The sequence below is a fragment of the Labeo rohita genome, chromosome 10 (assembly GCF_022985175.1).
Source record: "Labeo rohita strain BAU-BD-2019 chromosome 10, IGBB_LRoh.1.0, whole genome shotgun sequence".
Classification (NCBI taxonomy): Eukaryota; Metazoa; Chordata; class Actinopteri; order Cypriniformes; family Cyprinidae; genus Labeo; species Labeo rohita.
Window position 1 is genome coordinate 3,735,596 of NC_066878.1, and position 14,541 is coordinate 3,750,136.

Sequence of the window (14,541 nt, forward strand, 5' to 3'; positions counted from 1 at the left end):
TATAAAAAGTAACTGAGAAGCATCACACCAAATCACATGATTTCAGTTACCAGTGCCATAGTAGAGACACATTAGTCATATCACAGAGGCAGAAAAACATGTTAGTAAAAAATCTCACACCTGACCTCTTACTCTCTATGAACTTTCTCTCCAGTATGACAGATTAAACCTGATTAAAGTAAGAAATCAATATGTGTGCCCTTGAGTCCTGACCCGTCCTTGAGAAGAGTCCGCAGTAGAGAACCAGTAGCTTTGTCCAATGCTCTCATTACACTTCTGTCTCCATTCTGCTGACGTTTAGAGACAAAGAGAGTTTTGCAGAGATTGCTTTTAGGTCTTTATATTTGTGTATATACACTGTAAAACTGTATCATAATCACTGCTAAGGTACTTTTGAGGTAGCTGTGGTTTTATAGATCTGTTCTTTATAAAATGTACAATATGTCGAGCAACATTTTGAAGTGACACTAAGTTTCATTTAGTGTAAAGACTGCCCCCTTGTGGTAGCTTTGTGTATGAGGAATGGGCTATGATACAAGCGCTGATGAAATCCCATACACAAACAGAGCTTTCCCATAATCCCTTGTTTTATGATATACTCAAATGAAATGCACTTATACCTGTGCTGATCAAATGTTTTTTGATAGATAGATAGATAAGAATCTTAATGGAAAACACAGGTATACCTGCAGATTTTGAATTAAACCTTGTGGTGTATGTATAATATGTATACAGTCTAATATAAATGTTTGTATATTCCCTTAAAGGGCTAGTTCACCTAAAAATTAAATTCTATCATTAATTACTCACCATCATGTTGTTTCAAACCTGTAAGACTTTCATTCATCGTCAGAACACACATTAAGATAGGGTACAAAGGGGCTAAAGGCACACCCTAATAAAAATATGTACGTTTGTGTTGAACATTTATGGAGCAATGGATTTTGTGTGAAAATAAATCAATAAATCAAGTCGTTCATTTGGTTTAAAAATCTTATAAATGTATGAGGTGGCAAGGGGGGGCCTTTTACCCCACACACGGGGTAAAAGGCTCACCAGCGTGGGGTAAAAGGCACACAGTATTGATACAATTGCTAAAATGTGTTTTTTTTTAATAATGTCTAAGTTAATACTCAAAGTTTGTACTATGTTTGTACTATTTTTAGCTTATTTTAATAAATAAAATATTTTTTGTTTAATAAATATACTGTCATTTAAAATGTTAATATAAAACATATTTTAAAATACATAAACAAAATCATTTTAAAATGTAAAGATTTTTGAAAGCATTAAAGGAGATCCCATAGTAATTTAATATAGATTTAGTAGTAGCAAATGATATTTTATTATATGATATGATTAATATTTGTTTTTAAATATGATGGTTTCATTCTAAATATGGTGATTATCTGTAAGATGGGCACCCAACATAATATATGATATTTACCTTCTGAATCTAGTAATGTCATGTCAACAAATGGAAAAGTCTGCCATCTATTAATTATCATTTTAATTATTGTGCCTTTTTGCCCCAACAGAAAGGGCACTGTTTACCCCAAATACTATACTTTTACATATTCTTTAATGCGTTATTTAAAAACTGCTGCTTTAAATCTACAACATTTTTAAAAACACCAAACATTAGATGAAGCAAGCGCAGAATCGATTTCGTGCTGCTGCCCACGATCGTGTCAAAGATCAAAGAAATATCTTGAGAAGCGGATGTTTTGAAAAGTGCTACACCACATTTTTCTGCCATCTAGTGGTTTAGAAGGCGATGCAATCTGAGAACTTTCTGACCCTGCATAGACAGCAACACAACTGACATGTTCAAGGCCTAGAAAGGTAGTAAAGAAATTGTTACAACAGTCCATGTCACATTAGTGGTTCACCCTTAATTTTTTGAAGCTGCGAGGAGTATTGTGCGACAAAAAGTATTCTCATAGCTTCATTAAAATTAAGGTTGAACCACTGATGTCACATGGGCTATTTTAACAATGTCCTTACTACCTTTCTGGGCCCTGAACTTGGTACTTTCGTTGCTGGGTCAGAAAGCTCTAGAAATATCTTATTTCAGTTTGGAATGACATGAGGCTGAGTATTTAATGACAGAATTGACATTTTTGGGTAAAGTATCCTTTTAAAAACTCATTCTAATGTTTCTCTGTTCCTCTCTCATTTCTTCCACGATCAAAATCGGATTCTTCAAACTCACAGAAAAGTCAAAGCTGGTATAACGTAAGTCTATTTTGTTATTCTTTATTATGTTCTGCTCATATCGAATGATTTTTAATGTTGAATGTTGTGTTGTGTGTTTGTATGATCTTATAGAGTTCATTCTTTAGAAAATGGATGTTGTTTTTCTTTATTTAAATACTATATTGTTGCTCATCCACATGGCTTTATCAGTTATGGAATGATGGGAATCATGTGAATCTGGGAGGTTGTTTGAGTTAAACTGCTTTCACAGACATTTCATGTTGGAAATGACTACCTCTTTCTTGTGTAAGGCTGGATGTTTGACCTGACATTTCCCAGCATTTGTTTTCCTGTGGGAAAGAATTGATTTTTTATTTTCTTCGGGTCAGCCAGCTCCTAATGGCATTTTTTCATCATTTTACAAGTGCCTTTGTGATGTTGTGTCAATGTGTTATGGTCGGTCATAACCTCTGGGCCATCTCGATGAAAGTGCATTGCAGAACAGCGGAACAAAGACTGCAGTGTTCTTTCTCCCAAATAAACAGTGTTTCTGTTTCCGTCATGGATCAGACTGTGTTACAGCTTGAGCATAATACATTTAAAAATGTATATGCGTGGTATAACTCGGGTAATTTGATTCTGGAGGAATTTGATAAAAAATATTTAAGTTCTTTTTTGAAACTCATGTCAGATTTTTCTCTCTCTAGAGAGAGAGAGAGAGAGAGAGAAATCTGAGAAGCAACGACTTAAGAAACGTTACATTTTACATATTCCTACATTTTATATTTTAAAATGTAAAAGCAGAATTGAATGTTTTCATAATGCACGCACAGTATTTTGCATTTCTTTACAGGCATATTTTTTTTAATTTAACGGACAAATCCTAAATATATTATATGTGACCCTGGACCACAAAACCAGTCATAAGGGTCAATTCTGAAGATTTATACATAATCTGAAAGCTGAATAAATAAGCTTTCCATGGATGAACACAAATTAACATATATTTAATGCAATTCAAGAGGCTTCTGACCCTGTATAGACAGCAGTGAAAGTACCACGTTCAAGGCCCAGAAAGGCAGAAGGAACATTGTTAAAATAGTCCATGTGACATCAGTGGTTCAACCTTAATTTTTTGAAGGTACGAGGAGTATCACATGTCAAAAAGTATTCTTGTAGCTTTTTAAAATTAAGGTTGAACCATCGATGTCACATGGACTATTTTAATGATGTCCATACTACCTTTCTGGGCCCTGAACTTGGTACTTTCACTGCTGTCTATACAGTGTCAGAAACAGTGTTGGGAAAAGTTACTTTTAAAAGTAATGCATTACAATATTGAGTTACTTTATAAAAAAAATTGTCTTACTTATATAGTTACTCTATATGGAACGTAATGCGTTACTTTTTGTCAGCTGGGCTGGTCTTGCTTATTTATTTATTAATAACAAAACCCCAAAAGTCATATTTCTGGCAACTGACCCATGTTAAAAGTAAAATGAATAAGTCTCAGGCAGAAGAAAGTGGCTTTGCATTGCTCCTCACTCCTGATTTCTTTAAACATGGGGATAGGAGAGATGTCAATGAATAAATGGGAAAACAAAGTAACTGGCACTACTTATTTTAAAAAGTAACTCAAATATTTCATTATAAATCTAAAAGTAATGCGTTACTTTAATACTTACTTAAAAAAGTAATCTGATTATGTAACTTGCATTACTTGTAATGCGTTACCCCCAACACTGGTCAGAAAGCTCTTAGATTTCATCAATAAAAAAAAAAAAAAATCTGAGAAGCAAAGACTGAAGAAAACTTCTCATATTGTCTACATTTTATCTCTACATTTTATATTTAAAATTTGATTTCTTGAATTGAATGTTTATATAATGCGCAGTATTTTACAGTTCTTTACAGGCATTTTTTTTTTTTTTTTTGCAATTTAACAGACAAATCCTGATTATATTATTATATTATATGTGACCCTGGACCACAAATCCAGTCATAAGGGTCGATTTTAATTAATTTAAAATAAGCTTTCCATTGACATATGGTTTGTTAGAAACTATTTGAAAATCTTGAATCTGAGGGTGCAAAAAAAAATGTTGCCTTTGAATTTGTCCAAATAAAGTTCTTAGCAATGCATATTACCAGTCAAAACGTTTTGATATATCAATGGTAGGAAATTTACAAAATATCTTCATGCAACATTATCTTTACTTAATATCCTAATGATTTTTGGCATAAAAGAAAAAATAATAATTTTGACCTATACAATGTATTGTTGGCTTTTGCTTCAAATTTACCCGTGCTACTTAAGGTTTTGTGGTCCAGGGTCACATATTATAGTATACTGTGTTATTTAGTAGATTTTCATTGCTGAAATTACACTGAAAAAATAAAGTTGAATCTTCAGTAGTAGTAAAGAAGTAGTTTCAGAAGTAAATGATCTGTGCTCAGCTGAACTGATCAGATTTTGAAATGTGGATGATGGTTCAAACTTGGCTCAAAAATGTAAGGTTGTTACAAGGACACTGAATGGGCACAAAACTTCTGCATGTCTCCATAAACAGAAGAAAACAGGATGTGTGGACGCTAGCATCTGTGTGCAGATAACAGTGCCTGTTTATAAAGATCAGCAGGAAACAATGATGCTGGGACTCTCTCCAAGTGTGAGCTTATCAGAAAATATTAAACTGCTCATTTTTGTTTTTCCTGGGTGGGCAGACATCCACAAGCTGTAAGATGTCAGCTGTAAACACTCTTCCGAAGTCCATTGCGCCAGTGAAGAAAAAGCATTTTCGCCACAGGACTGTAAATAATCACATCCCGTGTGGTCGCAGGGAAGATCAAGTCAAGTTTATTTGTATAGCGCATTTTAAAATCCATTACGTTTCAAAGCATCTTTACAGAAAATGCATTAGTCCTTAACCCTGAGTCAACTCTGAGCAACAGACTCATCCTTCTACATCTCCAACGACCGCACCTGGTTAGATTTTGACGATTTTGGTTTCAATTAAAGTACATACATAACAGTTACATTCGTTTGCTCATATTCACCAACATGACCCAGACTTGATGTTAGGCAAACAACCCAACATTTCTCAGAGCTTAGGGACTTTCTTAGAGCTTCCGTAACAAATACGATGAGATGGTTCTACCGAGTGTCTTGCTCCTGAGCTGAACAATGTGTGTGCCTCAGTAGTGGCCTCAGATGTTTTGCTTGAGAGGGGATTGGAGGAGAGGCCAGAAAGAGAGAGATGATTCACCCATTTGGCATTCCCTCAACATCCCCCCTTCCTCCAGCGCAGGAAGTTAACTCGAGTTCGTTCACCCCGTGAGAGTGCGAGTACGAATACGAGGGAGAGAAGGAAGACTGAGGCGTTGTCCTTGGCCGTGCCTCAACACTAACACCATAAAATGACTTGTGCACAATGGGGGCCTCTGTGATTCTCTCTTAAACTTTCTTTATCTCAGTGTCCTATATTTTGCTCCACCTCCCACTGTTTTGATCTCTTACTCCCACCTCATGAAACCAAAAAAAAAAACCCTCTGTTGTTCATGCTACTTTTTTTGGATTTCGCAATGAAATTACAACATTTGTGCTAGTACCTTGTTCAGGCATTAAGACCATCAGGGTCTTTACGAAACTGACACCAGCAGCTATCACTGCAGTATAAATGGTGTTTTTCCAACACTTCTGGAGAGACATGAAATCTAGGTTGACCTGGGATGGGGAGGGGTGTAATGACAGTCCTAGGAGAAGCATATAAATCTCACAGCTCTTCGATCATGAGTGAGAAAAATGTACAGCCTGAAGCAAAGAGCTTACTACATCTGACACGGCTCCTCCTCTCTCCTTTCCTTGGCATTCTATTGGCCAGATGGCTTCCCTAGCTCCTCCCACTCCCTGTTTCTCACACACAAACACTCTATCAGGCCACTCCCACTCCTCTTGGCAGAATTGTTTTGTAGAAAGTCTCAGTGAGAACTCTTTCCTGCCATAGTAAAGGGTTGCTTGAGCTCAAGCTGGTCTTTCTGTGAGATTTAATGAGAAATTTCACATCCTCTGGGAAGAAATTTACTCAAAAGCGACTCGCAGCAGATGAACGCATTTTGGCCTGCAAGGATATTAATGCGTGTAATTTTGACTATGCATGCTTAAAGAACTTTTTTTTGTCTGAAGAGAAGAGTTTTTTCCCAGCAGGTGGTTGTTTTTGGGGGTTCTTCAAGCAGTCAAACACTGTTTTTGGATTTGTGTAAATAGATGTTCGCCTCTGGATATTTCTAGGATAATGGTCTCACAATGTGGTTTTTCTTATTACAATGTGGAATTTCTTCTCGCCATGCAAATGTTCAAGTTAGATAACGTAACGGAAAACCTTCAAAAACCATTTGGATCTGAAACATTGTGAAGTGGCAACGTTCCTCCATTATTGGCTGGATCTGAAACTGCTTCTTGTATTTTGTAAATTTGGTGGATCAGCAGGCATCAACTCTAAAACAAGAAGCGGCATCAAGAGCATCAAGGGATCAATTATAAGCAGCAGACATTGTTACCACTAACTGTCCTTTGTGTCTTGTTAAAAATTTGACTCATTTCCTCAAGGAAAGCATACTCCATTTTCATTGTCAAGAACGATGAGTGTCTCTTAATGTGAGGAGTTCTCCTGCTGTCTGTGGAGGATTGTTTGGCTGGTGTTTAGGTGCTGAGACTCACTTAAACAACAAAATAGGTTATGCCAAAGTACAGTTGCAGAGGTTACTCCGGGTCATTTCAGAGCGTGGCCTGGTGAAGCTGGACTGGAGGTCAGCGCGCATGCCGTGAAGCATTGCACCACTCTTAGGAGCTGAGACAATAAGTGGCAACGTCTCCAAAACTGGACAGGAGTGATGGAAGTCCTCAGTTTTGAGGCAGAGTCTGATTGGCTCTATGACTGGGAGGCGGTCCAAGAACCCGAAATGCCCCCGTGTGATTGGACGGACTGGGACTGGGATTCCGAGAATGTTCCTGCTGTAAGCAACCAATCAGAAAGCAGGAGAGAAGGGAGGCGTCTCCCTTCTTTTTATTTGGCTTTGGTTTAATTAGATCATGAGCATCTCACAAATGGTTTGCTGTTTCAGTCGGGACAGGAAGTACTGTTCTTTGGTGTAGATAAAGCCAACAGAGCTATATATATATATATATATATATATACAAACAAATGACACCCATTTTCTAGAATGACCCTTTCCAGTTTGTCTGTAACAAACAATGTATGAGGTCTTCGTACCTTCTTGGGAATGCTGAATGTTTTAAAGTCTCTGTTTGGATGTTTGTGGCTGTATGTGTGTTTATGTTAGGGGTGTAACGGTACACAGATGTCACGGTTCGGTACGTACCACGGTTCGAGGGTCACGGTTCGATACGATTTCGGTACAACAGAAAAAAAAATCTACTATGCTAGATTTCTTTTTATTTATTTTAAACAGACAGTAGTACAAATTACAATTTTTTCCACCTACATGTGAAAATACTAAATATATCAAATTAATGTCATATATAGGTTATAAAATCTGCAGTACATATATACATACAAGGAATAAACGCTTGAAATATATTTAATTTAGTTAACTGACAGACAAGGGAAAAAACTGTGCAACACGTAACATAGCCTATATTTGCTGAGTTTCAGTTCAGTTTTGTGACAGAAAGCAAACTCAAATGGCAGAAAGCGACAACCTGTTTGTTTTTTTGCTTTTTTTTGTTTAAATTAATTTTGCTGGTATGAGGAAAGTTGAAGTAATCGTGCCGGTGAGGGTGAATAGCCTGTTATCGTCATAAGGCCTCATGCACCAAACCGAGATGCCCGTACCGTGACGTTTCGATACGAATACATGTATCGTTACACGCCTAGTTTGTGTGTTGTACACAGCTGGTCTCATTCTTTCTGTCCTCTTGTCTCTCAGGTTTTGAGCCCCACATACAAACAACGAAATGAAGACTTCAGGAAACTCTTTAAGCAGCTGCCCGACACAGAGCGCCTCATTGTGGGTGAGTCTTATATTTGGTGTGTGATTGGAAACAATGTATAAAAGATGGAAAAGTTTAATGTATGAAAGTGGCCTGTGGATGTTGACCTCTGACCTCTCGCCTCACCTTGACAGACTACTCCTGTGCCCTGCAGAGAGATATCCTCCTGCAGGGTCGCCTCTACCTCTCTGAAAACTGGATTTGTTTCTATAGCAACATATTCCGCTGGGAAACGCTGGTGAGTTGATGAATTGCTCTCATCTTGGAGGGCATCAGTCTCTCATGCCATAGTCTTGCACTGCTGGATCAGCAATGCTAAGCCAATTTCTGCCCTTCTTTTGAAGATGTAGTACTTCATTTGTCTTTTAGCTCTGGAAATAGTGATATGCATTGAATATACTGTGCTGAGATGCAGCTGCTGCTGGTTTGCTGAGTTTGTGTTGTCTTGTGTGTGTAGCTGACTGTGAGGTTGAAAGATGTTTGCTCCATGACGAAAGAGAAGACGGCTAGACTCATCCCCAATGCCATCCAGCTGTGCACGGACAGTGAAAAGGTAAACACAGGCCTTTGACTTTTACATAACACCAGTAGTGTACAAACACTAAATATCCACTTATTTTCCTCCAGCACTTTTTTACCTCATTCGGGGCAAGAGATCGGACATACATGATGATGTTCAGACTCTGGCAAAATGCTCTACTGGACAAGGTTGGACAAGACATGGCATTATATCCATTGATTTGTCAAAAACAAAAAAAAAAGATTTTTTATGTCTTTTGTTTTTGTCTAGCCATTATGTCCCAAAGAGCTGTGGCACTTTGTTCATCAGTGTTATGGGAATGAACTGGGTCTGACCAGTGATGATGAGGATTATGTACCTCCTGATGACGACTTCAACACCATGGGGTGAGTTTTCCCCCGTCGTGGATGTTCAACCATTTCGATGATTCATAATTTACAAATCTCCACCCTCTCTCACAGGCTTTTTAGAAGAGCCTGAGAAAACAGATGTTCCTTTGTAATTTTAGGGATTTCTAAATGATCATATGACACTTTAGACCGGAGTATTGACTGTTGAAAATTCAGCTTTGCACCACAGGAATAAGTTATGTTTTAAAATTTATTAAAATATAAAATAGTTATTTTAAGTTGTAATAATATTTCACAATATTGTGTTTTTACTATATATATATATATATATATATATATATAGTACAAAAAAAAAATTTTTGAACAGTAAGATTTTTTATGTTTTTTTTTAAAAAGTCTCTTCTGCTCACCAAGCCTGCATTTATTTGATCCAAAGTGCAGCAAAAACAGTAACATTTTGAAATAATTTTTAGCATCATTACTCCAGTCACATGACCCTTCAGAAATCATTCTAATATTCTGTTTTGCTGCTCAAAAATGTATTATTATGTTGAAAACAGCTTAGTAGAATTTTTTCAGGTTTCTTTGATGAGTTCAGAAAGTTCAAAGGAGCAGCATTTATCTGAAATAGAAATCTTTAGTAACATTATAAATGTCTTTATCATCACTTTTGATCAATTTAAAGCATCCTTGCTAAATAAAAGTGTTGATTTCTATAATTTCTTTCCCCAATAAATCAAAAAATTTATATTGACTCCAGGCTTTTGAATGGTGTAGTGTATAATGTTACAAAAGCTTTTTATTAATTTTATCCATCAAAGACTCATGAAAAAAATGTACTCAACTGTTTTAAATATTGATAATAATAATAATGAAAAATGTCTCTTGAGCAGCAAATCAGTATATTAAAAATGATTTCTGAAGGATCATTTGAGACTGGAGTAATGACTGAAGTAATAAATAAAGACTGGAGTAATGATGCTGAATATTTAGCTTTGATCACAGAAATAAATTACATTTTAAAATATATTCAAATAGAAAGCAGTTATTTTAAACAGAAAAACTATTTAGCAATATTACTGTTTTTGGATCAAATAAATGCAGGCTTTTTGAGCAGAAGAAAATACTTTCAAATACAACAAACCCAATCAGATGCACCTAGTCAAACTTGTTATATTTGCTGTAGGCATCTTTATTTCCCCTTTTCACCCACTGTCCATCAGTCCATTCCATTGCTATCTGTGGGAGAGGGTCTATTCTGCTGCCCGAGCTGGTAATCTTGACCTGCAGCTGTTGCCCCTCTCCCTGGTGCAGGTACTGTGAAGAGATTCCCGCCGAAGACAACGAGGTCAATGACAACTGCCCCAAAACCCCGGACGCCAAAATGGACATCAGTCCCCAGCTCCACAGGAAGGTTTTCCCCAACAGCAGTCTGAATTCCACAGACAGCACGGACGCTCCGGTCAACGTAAGCACCAGATCCCTTCACACAACACATCACTGTGTTACTGTGGCTATAGTAGTTTATATGATATTAATGGTTTAAAGTTGCCATACCTGACCGCTACACCATAATGTTAGGATGGCAAACACATATTTTGAACGTTTGATATTCTTTCTGTCCGTGTAGTTTGACGTGCCCCCAGTAGAGGATTTCAGTGGCTGCGTCCCAGAAGACCTCCTACCACTGCCGTTACCTGACAACAAGCTGTCAGAGACCAGTGGCTCTGCCCATGTCCCCGTCCCCTCACCCTCCCTTGATTTCAACGACAATGAGGACCTCCCCACTGAGCTCAGCGACTCCTCAGAAACACACGATGAAGGTGTGTACGGTCTCTCAAAAACTGATTTTTACCATTTCTGTATTCTGTACCACATAGTGTTTTTTCTGTGTTCTCAGCAGGGGAAGTGCAGGCCTTCCAGGAAGATCTGAATGGGAAACTGTACATTAATGAAGTGTATAAGTTCAGTGTGGATAAACTGTATGACATCCTCTTCACTGAATCCCAGTTCATGAGGGAGTTTCTGGAGCAGAGACGCTTCTCAGGTTGACCAACTCTGTCTAACTATCTGTTCTTCTGCCTACAACTGTCTATCTGGCTGTTACTGATTTGACCTTTTTTCTCATTTCAGATGTCGTCTATCACCCATGGAGGAAAGAGGACACTGGTAATCAGACCAGAGAGATCATGTACACCATCTCCCTCTCCAACCCACTCGCCCCAAAGACGGCCACAGTCACAGAGACGCAGGTGAGCTCACCTGATGAGATAAACAAGTCACATACACCATACGGGACATGTTTAATGTCATTTTGTCTTTATGATTATCCTATGAAAAGCTGTACTTTCTTTGTTTTTCTTTAGACTTTGCACAAGGCCAGTCAAGTTAGCGAGTGTTATATTATCGACGCTGAGGTGATTGCTCACGACGTCCCGTATCACGATTACTTTTACACGCTCAACCGCTACATGCTCACTAGAGTCGCCAAGAACAAGTGCCGCCTGAGGTAAAGCTAGTGCTTTATATTTATTCTTTCTTTTACCAAACATAATTATAACGTGTAAAGGTTTGCAAGAACGTTTTATAGCATGTAAGGGTAAAAAGCTGTTTTTTTATTTTATTTTATTTTTTTGTTATTAATCTAAAAGGGTGTCAGCTGAGCTACGCTACAGGAAGCAGCCATGGGGACTGGTCAAGGGCTTCATAGAGCGAAACTTCTGGAGTGGCTTGGATGAATATTTTAGGTATTTAGGTAAGTTTTGGTAGAACAGGGACTAATAAAACAAAACCACAGAATAAAGTCAAAAATGATCAAGATAAATGTGACCCTAGACCAAAAAACTAGTCATAATGGTCAGTTTTGTGAAACTGAGATTTAGGCTGTGTGTCCACCAAAGCGTTTTTCCCCGTGGCTGGCGTATTTTTTCGATTGTTCTCAATGGGAGCGCTGTGTTTTTAAAACACCAGGAGCATGCAGAGCGTTGGGCGTCTTTTTTGCGCTGATATATTTGCAGTAGGAAATTTACAAAATATCTTCATGGAACATGATCCTTGCTTAATATCCTAATGATTTTTGGCATAAAAGAAAAATCAATCATTTTGACCCATAAAAATTCATTGTATACATTGGCTGTTGCTACAAATAGACCCGTGTTACTTAAGTTTGGTTTTGTGGTCCAGGGTCAGAAATAACATTTATGCCAATAGTGGACTTTTAAAAATTAAATCTAAATTTTGAACATTTTATTTAATTTCGTTGTAAAGAATAATGATAAAAAATAGTTTTGCTTACAGTGTAACCAATAATAAAATAAAAATATCACATTTATGACTGTTATAGTGCCAGCTATGGTCCAATCTCTTTAAAACTTTGCATGCTTGTTTAGAATCACCTGTCACATGTGCTCACCAGGTTTCACAAAGTTTTGAGGGTAAATTTAGACAAGCCCCTTTTATAAATGGCCGCATTATAGATTCCCAAAGGGTAAATTTCAACTTTTTTTTTTGATAATTATTGACCTAGAGAGTCCTGAGAATTGACCTGCAGTGTTTTTTTCCAGTATGAGTAAAAAAAAATCTCAGTCATTTAACAAACAATGTGCTTGACACCAGTGGTTCTAAAGGCAAAGTTGTCTGGAATGAGGAGTCCTGAGGTATGATATGACTGCCGCGTGTATGTGCGAAAACCTAAATAATGTACAATCGTTTACGCCCTTGAAATATGCTATATCGCCCCTGATTTCTTTCAAATTTCTCACAGACCTTAGGGGCTGTGAGTCAAACAGGCCCACCGCGTTTCGTTAACCTTGTCTAATGGGTGCTCAAAATTCATCTGCCAAGGGTGGCCGTTTTTTTTTTTTTTTTTTTTTACGATTTTTGTCCTGTGACCTTAGATTGAGCTCTTACATAAATGTTCTGAGTTTGAGTTTCGGTCAAAGATCTAATTCCGTTCAGGAGTTATAGGCATTTTACTAAAAGTGGCCCCACCCCTTTCAAACGTTTTGGTGTCCCTTTGCGACGGTTAGTCGAAAGTTTAACTTTATTTAATAATTATTCATATTCATTCTCCAGAGAATCTTTCTGCACTGGTTTGGTTCTGCTCGAATGAAAAACCTAGGACTAGTTCGCAAAAATAGGCTTTCAAACAAATCTGAAAATTTTGATAATCGAATCTGAGCCAAGGATTCCAACTACATAAGACACTTGAGCCTGTGACTGACGGTTTAGGAGTTATTAGCGATTCCGTACTCTTGATCACTGTGGCGTCCCCGTCAGGCTGGTTGGGGCGAGCCTTGGTCATGTTGTCAGCAGTGTGAGTACTACCATCCCTCCAGAATAAAAAAAAAACAATGAAAATGATATCTGTTTCTCTCTCTTTGTTCTGTGTGTGTAGAGCTGGAGTTGAGTAAGGTACAGCTGGTGCTATCTGAACAGTCTCCCAAATCCAAAGCGCTACGCACAGCTACAGTGAGGCGAAGGAAACGGCCGCTGACGCACATGAGGCAGCAGCACCTGGACGAGGCACTCAGCCCCGTCACCACACCTGAGGATGAGAAAAGTGTCATCCAACGCATCAAACACGTGGCAGGTGTGACATTAGCCAGATCTCTCTGAGATACGTCTATGTATCGCACCTGGATAATAATGTTGGTTTTGTGATGTTGATTATAACGTACAGTATGTGCTGTCGCAGGATCCACACAGACCAGACACATCCCCGATCACGGCTCTGAAGGCCTGGCTCTTTACAGCGTTTCCAAACTCCTTCTTATAATCAGCTCTGTGTGAGTATTCAGTGAGAAACCGTCTTTTCTCAACTGTTTTTCTCCCAAATTGCTAATTTTAGCACATAATGTCTAACTTAACCTTTAATTTAAAGGTGCCATGCAAAGGAAGTTTCTTATTATGATATACAAGAATATCATGTATACATATTGTAACATGCTATAGAAGTGTAGAATAGGCACCTTTAAAGTCTTCACTGCACTTTCATTCAGTGTCTACTCTGGTCTGACAGTCTTCGTATTGTGTAACTTTTGCACCCTCTGTTATATTTTTAGAGGATGAAAAGGTTTCTCTGATTATTTCACGTTTCATAGTGACGTTATAAGTAACTCACACTGTTGGTCAGCTGGAATTCATTACGCTCTGTTGTTCTTTGGGTTCATGTCTTTTCTCTCTCCTGTTTTCATTGCATCTTGCAGGATTTGTGTAAGGTATTCAATGTTTTCATCTGTAACGTGAAACGTTTTCAGCTGCATTAAGATTTATGGTTCATGAGCTGATCAGAGTTTGTCCTTTTCTGCTCCTTAGTCTGGTGCTGTTGGTCTTTTTGAACATGATGCTGTTTTATAAGCTATGGATGCTGGAATACACGGCTCAGAGTTTGACCTCCTGGCATGGTCTCAGGTCTCATGAAAGGTAACTAGATTTTTGAATGTATTTATTTGTTGCTTTTA

The 14,541-nt window shown here is 37.7% G+C and overlaps 1 protein-coding gene across 14 annotated transcripts in view; it reads left to right on the forward strand.

Annotated features, from left to right (window-relative positions):
• gramd1ba (GRAM domain containing 1Ba) overlaps positions 1-14,541 on the forward strand; it is a 74,413-nt gene that overhangs the window by 55,382 nt on the left and 4,490 nt on the right. For 7 of the 14 annotated variants that reach the window (XM_051120596.1, XM_051120603.1, XM_051120590.1 and 4 more), the window contains 15 exons: positions 2,218-2,238; positions 8,146-8,230; positions 8,344-8,447; positions 8,667-8,762; positions 8,837-8,917; positions 9,000-9,115; positions 10,370-10,547; positions 10,710-10,902; positions 10,980-11,126; positions 11,213-11,331; positions 11,446-11,588; positions 11,731-11,834; positions 13,476-13,670; positions 13,761-13,866; positions 14,396-14,503. In XM_051120596.1, coding sequence (XP_050976553.1) covers positions 2,218-2,238; positions 8,146-8,230; positions 8,344-8,447; positions 8,667-8,762; positions 8,837-8,917; positions 9,000-9,115; positions 10,370-10,547; positions 10,710-10,902; positions 10,980-11,126; positions 11,213-11,331; positions 11,446-11,588; positions 11,731-11,834; positions 13,476-13,670; positions 13,761-13,866; positions 14,396-14,503 — 1,796 coding nt within the window. Of the gene's footprint in view, positions 1-2,217; positions 2,239-6,161; positions 7,213-8,145; positions 8,231-8,343; positions 8,448-8,666; positions 8,763-8,836; positions 8,918-8,999; positions 9,116-10,369; positions 10,548-10,709; positions 10,903-10,979; positions 11,127-11,212; positions 11,332-11,445; positions 11,589-11,730; positions 11,835-13,475; positions 13,671-13,760; positions 13,867-14,395; positions 14,504-14,541 lie in introns of those variants that run through there. The other 7 variants (XM_051120595.1, XM_051120599.1, XM_051120591.1 and 4 more) reach the window with 6 other exon arrangements.